The sequence below is a fragment of the Anolis carolinensis genome, chromosome 5 (genome assembly GCF_035594765.1).
Source record: "Anolis carolinensis isolate JA03-04 chromosome 5, rAnoCar3.1.pri, whole genome shotgun sequence".
Taxonomy (NCBI): domain Eukaryota; kingdom Metazoa; phylum Chordata; class Lepidosauria; order Squamata; family Dactyloidae; genus Anolis; species Anolis carolinensis.
Window position 1 is genome coordinate 75,280,285 of NC_085845.1, and position 15,583 is coordinate 75,295,867.

A 15,583-nucleotide genomic window follows, 5' to 3' on the forward strand; every position below is an offset into this window, starting at 1 on the left:
CCAGCACTGAACATTAAACTTAGGAACAACCTATGTCTAAAACAACTTGAAGGTACACAATAACAACATTCCTAATTAACTTGACTATCTCATCTGCCAAAGCAAGCCCGCACTTCCCATTGAGATAGTGGTAAGTTCTTGCTGGTTAAAATGGTTATTCATTTTAACTACTGTATTGTTCTTTCATATTTTTTTTTGCACTACAAATAAGATTTGTGCAGTGTGCATAGTCATTCATATTTTTTTCAAACTATAGTCTGGCCTCACAACAGTTTGAGAATCCATGAATTGGCCCTCTGTTTAAAATGTTTGAGGACCCCTGGCATATACATTAACAAAGGGAAATTAGCAGAAGAAATTGTCAGAAAGTGGCTCAGTCACTTAACCAGTGCCATATATTAGGCATGATAACAAGAACCCATTACATCAGATAAATGGGAAACAATCCTTGGTAAAAGCATCTGAAAAATGTGGTACTACAATGACAAAATTGAAGATAATTGAAGTGGAATTTATTCCAAAATGTTGTAATCATTGCCTTGTTAGAGGTGTTTCTTTTAGTCAGATATGCCTTCTTCAAGAACAGGGCTTCTTAAACGTTTTCCATTTACGACCCCTCTTTCAGCCAGTTTTTCATGACCCTTTTCTCCCTGTGACCACAGGTATATAGGTGTATAAAATAAGTATAAAAACCAAACATTTAATTATAATAAATCAGTATTTGCAAGACTTGCTAAACAGGCTGATTTTCCTTGTTGTGGAATACAGCGGAAGCATTTTCTGCAGAGTCTGCTGTAAACACTGCATGTTGTTACTAACAGATTTGTATAAATGGGTGGTGATCAGTAACCTTTTACTGTTGCCAAATTTTTCGGGACCCAACATTGAGCTAAGGGACCCTATTTGGGGTTGGGACCCACAGTTGAAGAAGCAGTGTTCTAGTATACTATAAGCTGAAATGCACCTGCGTAACAGTCTACTGAACATAACTTTCCATGTCGCTTAATACTGTCATCTAATATTCTGAGCATGCTTTCTCCATCTTACCTGAGTTTTGGGACTGACTGACTGTCTCTCTTGGGTGATAGATTTTAAATTATTTAATACTACATCCACTCTTCAGCTTGTTCATACATTGTTTCTTCGTGCCCCCATTTTGCCTTCAGTTTTGTGGGCACTCAGCCACCAGAGTTTGTTGATTAAGAAATGTTTATAATCTAGGGACAGAAGACAATTACGGTATATGGGCGGGGGCATCTCTACTTGGGTGTGCTGACTTTTAAAGATTTTAGATGATTGTAGCCTTAAATTGTACTTAAGGTTGATTGCAAACTAGTGTAGTTAAGACTATTTAGTTCCTTCTGTTTGAAGTAAGACTGTTGGTAAAAGCAGAAATAAATGGTAGACATTAGGTACAAGATGCAGTGTGTTTTCCAAACAGACACTTAAAGATATTTTGGTGTTTCACAACTTCATGCATCAGTTACATATCTTGTTACAGTAAAATGTGAAACATTTTATCTTCCATACCTAAGGACCCATGTTTAAACATAAGTGTTTACTACAGTAAATGCCACTAAGAGATAGGTGTACCTTTGTTACATCATGCTTAATGAAAGTTGTATTCATTATTTGTTTCTAGATTTGGATTAAGCAACAAATTTGAAGCAGAATTCCCTTCATCGTTAACAGGAAAAGTAAGTATTGGGCTAGGGAAGGGGGTAGTAGTAGTTATTATATTTGTACCCCGCTTTATCTCCTCAAAGTGGACTCAAAGCGGCTTGACATAAAAGCATTAGTATACAATTTAAAATAAACATTAAAACAGAAGTAAACACAAACAGCACTAAAATAATTCAGTTAAAATCCATCAAAACATATTCACAGTTAAAAACCACAGCACCACCGACTAGATCTTAAGCACCTTCATCTTTAATAACCTGTCTGAATAAGGTTTTAGCAATTTCAGCAATGACTATTGATTGAGTTTCATATTTGTCCGAATCCTGTTTTTAGTCCTGATTAGAATGTATCCACTGAACCTATGTAATTGATTGGATGAGTTTAGTTGAGCCTAATAAAGAGGATGCTTGCTGCTGTCTTTATAGGAGAGAAAATAATGTTGATGGAAATCAAGCATTAGAATGTGTGTTTGTTTTATAGGTTGCACCTGAGGAGTTTAAAGCCAGCATTAGCAGAGTGAACAGCTGTCTCAAGAAAAACCTTCCAGTTAATGTCCGATGGCTTCTCTGTGGCTGCCTTTGCTGCTGCTGCACTTTAGGTTGTAGTATGTGGCCAGTGATCTGTCTCAGTAAAAGAGTAAGTTAGATTGCACTTATCATTTTGTTTATTTAATTTATATCCTGTCTTTCTCCCAGGCTGTGACCCAAGGTGCCTTATACCAATTTAAATCAAAGTTCCTTGTATCTGTTGGGGTTTGATTCCAGGACCACTCATAGATCTCAAAAGCCATTGATGCTCTAGTCCCATTGGATATCGTGGAATTGTAAAATGGTGTTGTTTATATAAAATGGCAAAAACAAGATTTGCTTTCAGATTTTTAAAAGTCATTGGGTGGTTGACTCTGTGGATACAGAATATGTGGGTATAGAAAATTGACTATACAGCTAAATTCGTAAAATTCCAAAGTTTTAAAAAAAACAGATAGAGCATGACTCCAGTATCCATGGGTAGATAAATTCCAAGACTTCTGTGGATACCTGAAACCATGGATATTATTGAAGCTTATATTTTGTCCCATAAACACTTCTAGAGCTGTGAGATATGTTTGGAGCATGAGTAAACCATAGATATTGAGTATATGTATAAAGTGTTGCGCATAAGTAGATATCAGTCAGGTCCAATGCAAAGACACACAAATGAGGAAAAGGAACAAAAGATCTTTACTCTTGTCAGCAGAGATACAAAATCAAATAGCTCAGCAAACTTACATAGTCCTTGTAAGCAGCACAGAATAAGGCTTCTTCATCCAAATGAATAGAACATAAAACAAATAGCTATTCCATCATAGCAAAGAGCATTGATGGTCAGTCATTGTTCAGTCAGCATCACCATCACCAACTGTATTCTAAAAACTCATAGAGTTATACCCCACCGGGTGTGGTCCAAGCTTGCTTGCTGACCTACATCAGCAGCTGCTCATAATAACACCACAAGGTTTTCTTTAACACACATATATACCTGATCCTGTTACTACTTCCTGTAACATAAAGGGGCTGTATTGTAACTAGTAGAAAGCACAACATTAAAACAGTTTAAAATACATTTATTTTCATATTGGTTAGCTGCTGGGTTCCTCGGTATTTTACTCTATTTTATGAATTAACTTTCAAAACAATCTTAGATTTAGTTCTTAGACTTGAATAATATTGGCATCATGTTATCACTTCTTGTGATGAGATAGATTCCAGTCTGCATCCAAAAGAAAAATACATGCACCCTTAAATCTCCTTCCTCAAAAGAACATTCCAATGGTGGCTCTGAGTAATTTTGACTGTATAAAGCCTGGTGTGTATTGAGTTCTACCAATCTTCCTTGGAGAACTACAAAACTATAAGGCTTTTTCTCAGTTAAATCCATTTGCTCTTATTAATTGCTGTAAAATACTTCACACTGTATAGAAGAGTACAAATATCCAACATAAAACTCCAGTATGTAAAATATTACAGTTTCTCAACTTGTGTTTTTTAATGTGTAAATTCTTCTGCTGCTTAATGAACATCTTCCCACCACGTAACTTTCAGCATCAAGGTTTAATGGATATATTTTATTACGTTTGAATTACTTGTACTGATTAATTCATTAGAGATTTATACTTGTTCTCATGTTACGAATACAGAGCATTAAATTAACTAAATTGTGGAGAAAACCGAGTTGTTGGCATGATCTAAAAACTATACATTCTGAATGTTTTTTTCATGTAATTGCTCAAATGGTGATGAGTACACTAACTATGATAATTCAGTCAACGCATCACAAATACAGAGGTATGAATTGTATTGTTAGTCCCAACTATAGTAGACTATTTGAATAAGTGAGAATTAAATAAATGGTTGAGAGTAATCAGAAGATTCAGGTCATAGTGTTAAGTTTAGTCAAAGCTTTGCTTTTACAAGATTATGATGTAATAACAAATATAACTACAGAAATGTAGGGTACATTTCATATTGCCGTATCAAGATTCCTCCCTGCCACTCCTTGGAAAAAGCCCAACAACCAAAATTGCAGATCCTTTAAGGAATCACTGAAAATCTAAATTGTTTAAATTTTGAAAAAAAAAATAAAGCTCTATCTAAGTCAGGGCTCATCTTAGAAAAGTACGGTACCATGTATAACTATTTTGAGTGTCAAAGGCATCATTAGTTATTGAAAGGATCATTATGTAATTTCCACTGGAGGCTTGGTTAATTATTTAACCAATTTGTGAAGACATGCATCTTCCTATCACATGTCTTGGAAACATTATAATATATAACTTGTTGCCACACATTTGGCTTCTTCTTTCTATTGCATTCTTGTTTCTTCATATTTTTGCCTGGGTTCTATTTTTATTCTCTCAAACTGCTTCAGAAGTCTTGCTTAAAGAGAAGTGTGTGATGGGCATGAGCTGTTAACTCTGTTATCACGTCTTAGGCCTAGATCACTTTGTTTATATCTTGTTATAGTTCAGCTTCCTTAACCAAATGATGCATGCTCCATTGGATAGAGAAGGTTCTGTCTGGCTGATTTAGAAGAATGGAATTCCTTTCTGCTCAAGCCCTTTGAAAGCATCAGAATGAGAGCTCTTCACATCAAGCATTTTCCTATAAGAAGTATATTCCTATGTAGCATATAGATGGTAAATTTTAATTGCATATTGTATATGCAGTGAGATGCTTACAGGCATGCTTTCCTAGAACTTTCATAAATAGTAGAATATATGCTATATTTAATGGATTTGAGCCCCTTTTTCTTAATCTGGATTGCCTTAAAATGATAAAGTTTGTGTAAATATCAGAAATCTCCTGTATGTCCAAATATTCTATATAGCGATTAAATCTTCTGAATAGGAAACTTCCAGTTTTGTGCTGTTCTGACCTGCTTGAAATTATACTGGTGTGTAAAAGTGTATTTTTGGAGTGGCAGTTAAAGTAAACATAATGAGTTTTAGAATGTATTTTGTATTTGGTGGCAGACGAGAATTGGGTGTTCATAATTATACAAATGTCTCTGATTGATGAATGAAAATGTTTACATTGATTTAAGAAATCATAGCAGTGTGGACCTTTAAAGGGTTTATTATAGATCCTAAGTATTGCAACTTCTAAAGGCTTTCTTCTGCTTCAGCTTTTTATATAATACAATGTAATTAGGAGGATAACATTATGTCTATGCAGATTTGCTTTATAGAGTTGGTTCCCTGAAATTACTTCCCAGGAGAAAGCTGCTTATATATCCTAGCCTTTCTTAGATCAATTAGTTAAGTCATGGCTCACCATTTATTAAGTAAATGTGTTTTGTTTCCTAATAAGAGGTTCTTAACATTCAAATTCATTTTGGACCTAACATTAGTTTGAAAGGCCATTGTCATTACCTTTTAAATCTTCTTAATAAGCTCTCCTCCACTTAACTTAAGTTTTGTTGCTAGCAACTGTGTTCTCTGGGTTTTCCTCATCCACTGATAAAGCGTCCACTAGGTTGTCATCCTAATGTTATACTCAAATCAAGAGCCCCTTTTGGGTTTTGAATGTCCTCACCTGCTCCTCACTGTAAATCACTGAGCTGTCAAGTACCATGATTAATTCAGCTGCACGTGCAAGTCTTTCTTTTTCTTCACCTGTCAAGTAGGGGAAAGGAAGCTTCGTGTAGAGGACTTTGCAGTGCTCTTTAATTCACCTTTTCTTTCCCAGGGTGAGAGGTACTTGCTAATGTTTCATTTAAACTTTCATTCATCTTTTGTTTAACCAGAGCTGGTTAAATTGTGTTTTTTTAAATGTCGCAAACTTTATGTACAAGTTGCAGTTTATGAACATTAGCTGTTCTTAAAAATCTCAAATGTATGTCCGTTTTATGTACTGTGAGCTTTTGATAGTTAGGCTGTGTTAAAATGACATTAAAAAGTTTTAAAATAGGATTTTAATATTAAGCAAGTAGTACGTGTTTATAGGATAAACTGTTTCTTTACTCTTTATTAACCTAGATTATATGTTGCCTTTAAAATCACTATCCTGTCAATTTTCATCAATGTTTAACTATAATTAAACATTAAATGTGTGTAAATAAAATGTGTGATAGGCTCCTTCAAAGTGTCATTGAAAATACTCTGTTTTCAGTTTCCTATTTAGAGAGAAAAGTGTTTTAATTGTAGTAGTATTTGGGAAGCTGTTCTCTCTCCCCATCTTTTCTCCTTCCCCTCCATGCAAGCAATGAAATTTAAATTGTACAGCAGTCTTAATCTGTTATTTAAAAGGTTTTGGCGAGGAAGATTACAAGGTAGCTTCACATTTATGAATCGGTTTTGCCATTGGTTTAGCAGCGGGTGGGCAGGCAGATGCCTGCTCGGAGTAGAACCTATTGCCATTTTTCACCATTGATAGAGTAGCCTTTCAGAGTCAATGAGCTCTGTCAATGTGAGCTTGTCAAGGCTACAACTTCATAGACCTGAGAGGCGGTTTGAGAGGTCAGCCCTTTTCAGGTTTGCTGTGATGCAAATGAGCTTTAATGCTTAAACAACTATTGGAATTTTTATGTCTGCTCCTTGTTCTTTTTTCTTCACAAAGTCATTGACGAGACATTCAGTGCTTTTTAAATTGGAAGTTGCATTGTGCTAAAGACCTAGTACAGATTTACGGAGGGCTGAAAGCAGTTAGATCATGTTCTTTTCATGGTGCGATTAGAATCAAATCGATTTCCCTACAGCCTTCAGCATTCAGATGGCAATTTGAACAAAGCTCAGGGGGCTAGACAAGGGACCAAACGACTGAACTGAATGTTAATTACACTCTGCAGCCTTATTTTCTTTTGATTTGGAGCTGACTGGCAACTAAATTAACAAAAGTGTGACCATAACTGCTGCCCTATTTTCATTTAAAAGGAGAGCAGACTCTAAAAGGCTATCTTTACAAAGAAACAAGTGAGGTCTGCCGATCATTGTTAGAGGGCAGGCACTGTCTTTTAATAAAATAAAATAAAGTGTTAGCCAAAAGGAACAGAACTTTAAAACTACATGCGATAACGTAATTGCTGCTATTGTAGAGTGTCCCAAAGTTCTTGGGAATCTCTCCTCTTTTGCAAAGAATAATGGAATAGTGAAAGTGTATATTTCATGTGTAACAAAGATGAGTCTTTCAAGTAGAGACTGTTCGTAGTTACTGGAAATCAGAAGAAATGACTACTAGTAAATACCCTTTCCTTTAACATATATTCTGTACATTTGAGTTGATATATTTTTTTCAAATCATGTTTAGTTCATCAGGATAACATTTGTAGCATTTCTTGTTTAGCTATAGTTGAAATGCAAGATGTTTCCCCCTTTTCTACTGCTCCCCCTTCTCTTGTAAGGAAGCTGCAGATGTACAAAGTTGAATTTGCCACAAGGCTCAGTGATCCATGCCTTTGCACCTGCAACACTGGTCTCATCTCAACACCTGGTGTCATGATTTATCCTCTTATTCATAAGGACTAGTAAATCCTGTTTTACTGCTGAGCAGTCTATGATATAGTAGTCAAGTGACTATGACCAGCAGGATGTGCTTCTTGCATGTTAATATAACTAAGTTGGGATATTTAATTGCATGTTTAGGGTCACAGTTTAGTGAAAAAGGATTTAAATAGTTTAAGTAATACTAGAAAACATAGAGTGAAGGAGATCTAATCAATACATGGATCTACTTAAAATATGGAACGATAAAGCATAGATGTGTAGCTCCAGTATATGAAATTAGTCAGTGGCATTACATTTTACATCTGTCACAATTAAGCAATATATTGAATATGAAAACTGCCCCATGCTTGATCTGCAATCTGTTTCTTTGGCATTTGATTTGGCTTCCATGTATCTTTATTTACTCATTTAGTAGTGTTCATAGATAAAACTATTTAAAGTATTTGAAAATGTATATTATACTCCAATTATTCAGATGTGGGTAAATTTATATAAATATATTTATACTTAAATAAACATATTAATATTGCTTTATATCAACTGTGCCTCATTTAAAAAAATATCTTTATTCTTACTATAAATTATACAAACACTTCATAATACAGCAGACCACCCTGTACACAGTCACTGTCTTTTACTTCTTCTCCCCTCAGTCCACCTTTTTCCCAAACAAAAGCAGCTGCAAAACAAACTTTTTTCTAAAACTCCTTAGAAGTAAATTCTTTCTCATTTGTCTTCCAGACACGAAGATCGATTGAGAAGTTATTAGAATGGGAAAACAATAGATTATACCACAAGGTGAGTGCCGCAGGGAGCAGCTTCGGACTGCCGAGGTCTGAATTGCACAGTATGGAAACAGATGCTTTTGTTGAACGTGAAATATGAAAGGTGGACAAATGGGCCAGTCTCTGTGCTGGCGATAAAATACAGCTCATTTTTCTTCCTTCTTTTCTCCTTCTTGTCTAGCTGTGCTTGCATTGGAGGCTAAGCAAAAGGAAATGTGAATCGAATAACATGATGGAATATGTAAGTTAAAGGGCTGTTTTGTGCGTCTCTCTATTAAATGATCATTTATTTTGCTTCTGATCTTATTCTTTCCATGATTATTAATCAGTAAAGGTGTCAGGAACTTAATCGCCTGAGTAGCAAGGATTTTCTACGGTTCACAGATGTATGGTTTATGCATAGGGCTGATTTATAAAGTTATGAATGACTTGAAAACAAGGCTTCACTGTGTCTTGGAAAAAATAATAAATTAATTGCCAAGATAAAATGGGCTGAACGTGTGTTGATGGAGTGTGAAATTTTCAAATGCCATATAAAAAGAATAACTGCAACTTCGGTTGCGCAGCGAGTTACATCAAGGCTGTTTTATGTAATGCTAATCAAGTCTCAGCATATGGAAAAAGACCTTTCAGCTAAGCTGCTGGAGCTTAGGGAATCTTTAGACTTTGTAGATTTTAACTGCCCCCATACCTCTGCAGTCTTGAAAGTAACTTGAGCTTTACTAGTTCACTTAAAAAGTAAGAAAGGAGGGAAATTGGGGTGATAGTGGTCTTATTTCCTGATTCTAAAGGTTATATAGAGGATAAGATTTGCAGATTTCTTCTTTAAAAAGCCTATGTTCTTGTCTTTTTCGTATCCCTTTTGATTTTTACTCCTGCTTTTAAATTTTGGGAGGGTCTTTGGGAATTTGATACTGCTCAAATATTTGTATGCTATCGAATAAATATAGTGTTATAAAATGTCATATTATAAAAGATAGATATATAGATAGATATAGTTCTAGCTGTTTCTAATGCATCTATACCTTTTAATTACATTATGTAACGTGATTTTTGTTCCTGGGTTATAAATGTCATTTCATAATTGGTTCTATCAGAAAAACATGGAAAAAGTTTATTAAACTGCAAAAACTTTGTTTTTGTGAGGCATCCTGCAGCTCATTTTGCTATAGTTTTTCATAGAGTCTCAACCAATTCAACATAATTTGTGGCAGCCACAAAAACGAAGTTTGTGTAGGATAACAACTGCTTTCAAAGTACCGCACAATTAAACAGGAATAGCGCTTTCAAACCAGGAACAGATTTTTTTTTCAAATTTTGTTACATACTGTTATACATCTTGTTTTTTATTTAAAACAATGCATGCATTGCAGCTGGTATGTTAGAAGTTTGATTTAAAACTTTGCTTAGTTACAAATTATCTTAAAAAGATTTTCTGTTAGTACTGAAGAAGGGGGAACTACTAAGACGAATATCAAGCTTAAAACATAAAAGACTACTAAATACTTCCCTGGATAGTTCTATTATACAGACACTCTTTTTAATATCTATTGTACTTAACATGTAAATTTATGATCATCTATTATAGTGAACATGTTAATTTATGCTCCAAGACACAATAATTGGAGGCAGGAAAGGAAATTTTGCACAGGTTTTTGAGACAGGGCTATTTAAAGAGTGCTGTTCTGTATTTTAAATATTTCAAACATTTCTAAAACCACATCTCGCTCAAGTGCATTTTTGAGCACATTCTAAATACAGTCTAATTTAATACCCATGTCCTAATTTAAACCAACATTTTTCAAGAAAGCATTCTTATAGTGAAAATATTTTCAAGCCAACTGTAATGGTGTAAGTTTTAGAATTTCGGTGTAAATTAAAGACTCAGTTATGGAAATGATTACTATTGTATTAGTTATAAGGATGTGATGGATCATTGGACAGGCTATAACATTAATATATTGATGATAAATTAGGACTCAGTGGCTTTGCATTTAAAATGAACAATACATTTAAAACGTACAGAAAACAAACATTTAAATAAAATTGAGTATTTACAACTTTCAATATGTGTTACAACTATGGGTGCATCTGCCCTGTAGAAATAATACAGTTTGATACCACTTTAATTGCCATGCCAGGGAGTTGTAATTTGGTGAGAACAGCTAAAGATCTTGAAAAATTAAAACTCTCATGATTGCATAGCATTGAGCCATGGTTTCAAACTGCATTAATTCTGCAGTGTAGATGCACCCTTTACTACACACTTACTTGATAAAAGCCTCACTCGGTTAGATCTATATGTTCCATTCTCTGAACATAAGAACATTTTTGTCAGAAAAGAGTACATTAAAGGACATTATCATTTGGCTCCAATCCATCAACTTTAGTGGACATACTTTTTGGTAGGTACGCTCTGGATTGGAATTGTTGTTCTGTTCTGGTATGTGCACAATATATTACATTATTTTCTAGTAGTCCAAGTTATTCTGAAATAGAAAAGTTAAAATATAAGTGGCTTAGAAACAGCTGAGTTTGACCTTGTGCAGTACCACAGAGTTGACCCTTTTAGTCAAATAAACATCATGGTCTATATTACGTAATGTAGGTTCCACATGGATTAGGAGATGGAGTAACCCAAGATAGATGGAAACTCAGTATGTTACCTTTTAATTAGATATACTTTCTCCTTTTTGACGTGAATGCTTTTCTCCAAGCAGGTTTTCAGTCTACGAGCTTTATTTCTTATATGCATGGGTTTTGCGTGTGCATGCATACATATGTTGAGTTTGTTTTCAAAAGATACCAATTTTTTTAAAAAATGAAGAATGAGTTATAGGTGACAGCACATTGTTGGCTAGGAGTAGAATATGATTTACAGATCTAAACTATTAAAATGCATCAAGTCACTTAGATACAGGGCTTGGAAAATTGGATTTACAGCAAAATAATGCATATCCCCAGATGGATTTGGAAACAATCCACATAATATATTTAAAGCAAGTCAAAATACTAATGTATGCATATATGTGTATATATGCCTATAGGCATTCCTACCATAGGAGGTTGTTGGAGTCCAGCCACAGTTTTTACTTTGGTTACACTAGAAAATGTAGGAGGTCTTTTCTCTCCTAATGTAATATGTGTTAAAAATCACAAAACCCTTAATAATTCACTGACTTCCAATTTTTCCTTTTTCCCACAGGTCATTCTTATAGAATTTTTACCAAAGACACCAATTTTCCGACCAGATTAGCATTGGCTTTACTTAAGAGACTTCCCAAGTATGTTGTCTTTTTCCAATGGTGCCTTGCTTGGTGCTCTCCTGGTGGTGATATAGCATTGGTTCTACAGAATCTTGTGGTGTTCTTCATTCAGTAATTCTTTTCTCTTTTTGTAGCAGCATGTTCAAAGTGTATTTTGTAAAAATTTGCAGAAGTCATTTCATGCAAATGTCAGCGTGATTTAAGTTATTACCCACCTCCCTTTCTGTTTTAAATGATCCTGGTTTTCCAGCTATGCCATTCTTTTATACATACACATAAACGTGTGTATGTGTGTGCGCACACAGAACTCTAAACAAAAACAGCTATAAGTGAGATATTTTAACCCTGACTTCACATCTGTAAAATTGTGAAAATTGGCAATCACTTTAACCTATGCATACACATATTCTCCAAATCTTTGCATATTTTGGCAGTGACACATTTGTATATATCAGGTTTTTTCTTCCCCTTCCTTGTGAGACATTGATTCAGCCATCTGTGGAATCACTATCAGCGTTTCTTGATATAACTTCCTTGAAAGCCAAACATCTCTTCATTTTCAATTTTTTCCATGAAGAAATTCCATCTGCTCTGAAGATGTTCCTCCTCAAGAAACCTGAACTCAAATTGCAGTTATTCCACTAGAAGAATCAGTGGTAGATTTGCATGTGTCCAATGGTTAATACTGCTCAGGATCATAAATTAATAGTATTTTATAGAGGGCTGGTTCACATATAACAATAGTAATGATTTCAGGCATGGGGGAATGGAACATACAGTCCTGCAATCAGTTTCCAATCTCTTAATCATCCTTCTTTCTTGTAAAAAAAAAGAGACTAATTTTATGTTTGCACCAACCCCATGTATGGAAGAGTATGTGAGGATGTGTGCATGCCCTGCAATTGTGCATATGTATTGTGGCTAATGCCATGTAACAGCTTTACTGTCTTTATTGTTTACCAGATCTAATAGTACACAAGGATGCAAGATTGCCAGAAATATATTTGTTAAAACAAATACTTAAGCAGTTTTAATTTTTTAAGTGTTACAGTATTTTGGCCCAGTACAAACAAAATTAGTTGTCCTTATGTTCCATTAAAATCACTGGGCCAAGTTAGTTGTGGCTTAATGTTTTAAGGCTCACTCATTTTGTGAGGCTGAAGAGCAGCTAACTTTTTCATTTCTTATTTTTAAGTTTTCCATTGGGGATGGGACTTTTGTATGTAAAACATGGATGACATTGTACCAGAAGCTATGTATGTATGTATTAATAATGTCTTGATTTTTACATCTGTGTGTCAGATGTGTAAATCAAAAATGGGTTAATTGACTCAATAGCTTACTGAATGTTTTGGATAAATATTTAATGTACCCCAGATTCTGTTCTTTTTGTTTATTCCATGTTTACATGGTTAACTTTCAGTTTCTTATTTGTACTGTTTGCAGAAGATAACATTTTTAAAAAATAGGGATATGTGATAGTATGCTTTGGTCAGGCCAATTCCTAGTTTCTTGGCCGTGCATATCTTCATGTTTAATGCATACCTAATACAGTTATTTCTGAAACTTGTTTTGGGATTATAATGGACTGTAACATTAAGGGCCTGTTCTTCATGTAGCAGAGCAATAATGTGAATAGCCAACTAATGCAACCTGCTTAAGTGTATTAATGAAAAGTTCACCCCACTGCAAGAAGACCATTTAAATACAAGTTTCATGTTACTGTCATTATACAGATATCTTTATTGCTTGTTTACCAGTTATTTCAAATTTTATAATAGAACTTCGTTAGAAAGGTAAACATTCTTTGCAATAGTCCTAGAATGTATCATGTTTTATCTAGACTCTTTTTGCATATCACAACAATACACTGATATTTGACTTACACATTTATCTTACTCTTGGAAGTGATCTAAATGCCAGAATGCAAACTGGGAATCTTAAGTCCCATTGCTTTCATTGAGATATGCTTAGCCTTCTCAAATTGAAAATGAAGTGGGTTGTCTGGCTGAAAATAAGGGCCATGGGGGGGGCTTTAAAATGTATATTCCTACTCAAAATGTTTTTAAAAATAACTTCCTGAGGTCCATTTTCTTCTTGTTTTGGATATGAAAATGAGAATATATTCCCCTTATTGGTGAATTGTCATCTATAATATATCTTAAAACACTTTCGAGTTTGGGAACTACCTTTGTAATGAAAGGCTTGGGCCACAACTTTTCATCTTAATCAAGCAAGAGTACATTCTAGCACAGATTTGGGTGCAAGAAAGCCCATTCAAATCCATGAATTTTAGCACACTGGATGCACTCCCACAAGAGGAGCCAGAGCATCCTAGCTTGAAATGAGTGTGTTGTTTGCTAAACAAACCATGGAGCTCAGCTTTGCAGTTGGTTTCCATTTCCCTTCCTTGGTTTGTTCCCTTCCAAGAAACTCAGGGCAGTATCCACAATGTGTTCTTTGTTGCCAGATGACACTATACAGCAAACCTCCATGGTTTGTTCAGCAACACACTAGTGATTCACATCAGTCCCATATTAAGCCAAAGTGTCCTAGGTCTTTCTACACTGTCATATAATCTACATTATCAAATCAGGTAATCCACATTATCTGTTTTGAACTAAGTTTATACTACCATATAATCCAGTTCGAAGCAGATAATCTGGATTTTATAAGGCAGTTTAGAAGGGGCCAGACATTCCTGACTCACTTTGGTTAAATTCATGGATTTGAATAGCTTTAATTATTCTTAAAATCTGTATTGGAATGTGGTCTTGATTGATTAACACGAAGCAACCGATGGAAAACTCATCTATTCTGCTTGATTAACAAAGTTCTCATAGATGCTAACTGTTTTCTAGAACCCAACACCAGGTTTTTACCTTCTGTGAAAATAGTTCTTTTCTCGCATTTTTCCATGTGCTTGAAGCAAGCGGAGACCCCAAGTATGTATAGAAGTTCTATTCGCATATTAAAATTCCTATATGTGTACAGTACTCTTGAGCAGACTGAATTTTGGACTCATTGGGACATCTGAATTACTTGGTGTGTTGCTCCTTCACCACACAAGCATTTAAGTCTGTCACATCTTTACACTGTCAGTTTTACACCCATATTGCAGTAGGATTAATATGTTATGTAATCTTTATTAAGGGTTCAGATTTATACATAAAAGGTCAGACTAGACACAGACTAACAGAACTGAGAAGCATTTCTGTATCTTATTCTAAGTTAACTCTTGTCACTCAATTGATTCAGGTAATCTTTTGCTACCTAGCACTCTCCAGATGTGTTGAACTAGAATTCCCATCATTCCCAGCCAGCATGGTCTTTGTAATCCATAAATCATACCCGGGAAGGGGGGGGGGCTGATACACTCAGTAGTTTAACTGTGGTCACCTGAATGTTCTGTTTGGATGAGCAGCATAACTCATGAAAAGTGTTATTTTACAGGAAGGTAATTCATATTTTGTTAGCAAAAAAATCCTGTAATTTAACAATAACAGCTTTTGATCATGTGGAAGACACATATCCTTCTGCATGTTATGCTATTCAATAGACCACCTGTGGAAGCATTTACTTGCGTGAACCAGGCAGTTACAGTTGTCTAGTCTTGCATTTCCTTATGTGAATACTAGTCAAGCACAGTCTGTTTGAATGATAAACTGGCTCCAGACTCGATAATACTTGGAGAAGACTCCATGGAATCCATTACTTACTTTCATCCCATATGGTTTCAGTGGGCATATTCTAAGCATGACCAAATATAGATCCAAGCTGGGGAACATTTGAATTTTTGTTTGTTTTTAAATTATCCTTTGCTTCCATGTTGGTGCTTGGGGTAGGGAAATGACCTACAAGCACAAAAC

General features: G+C 34.9%; 1 protein-coding gene across 1 annotated transcript in view; it reads left to right on the forward strand.

The window, feature by feature from the left end:
• The window catches only part of chic2 (cysteine rich hydrophobic domain 2), a 34,781-nt gene extending 20,071 nt beyond the window's left edge, over window positions 1-14,710 (forward strand). Inside the window, exons 2-6 of the mRNA XM_003221570.4 lie at window positions 1,643-1,697; window positions 2,164-2,319; window positions 8,405-8,461; window positions 8,630-8,689; window positions 11,654-14,710. Coding sequence (XP_003221618.2) covers window positions 1,643-1,697; window positions 2,164-2,319; window positions 8,405-8,461; window positions 8,630-8,689; window positions 11,654-11,704 — 379 coding nt within the window. The 3' untranslated portion in view covers window positions 11,705-14,710. The remainder of the gene's footprint in view (window positions 1-1,642; window positions 1,698-2,163; window positions 2,320-8,404; window positions 8,462-8,629; window positions 8,690-11,653) is intronic.
• The last annotated feature ends 873 nt before the right edge of the window (window positions 14,711-15,583 follow it).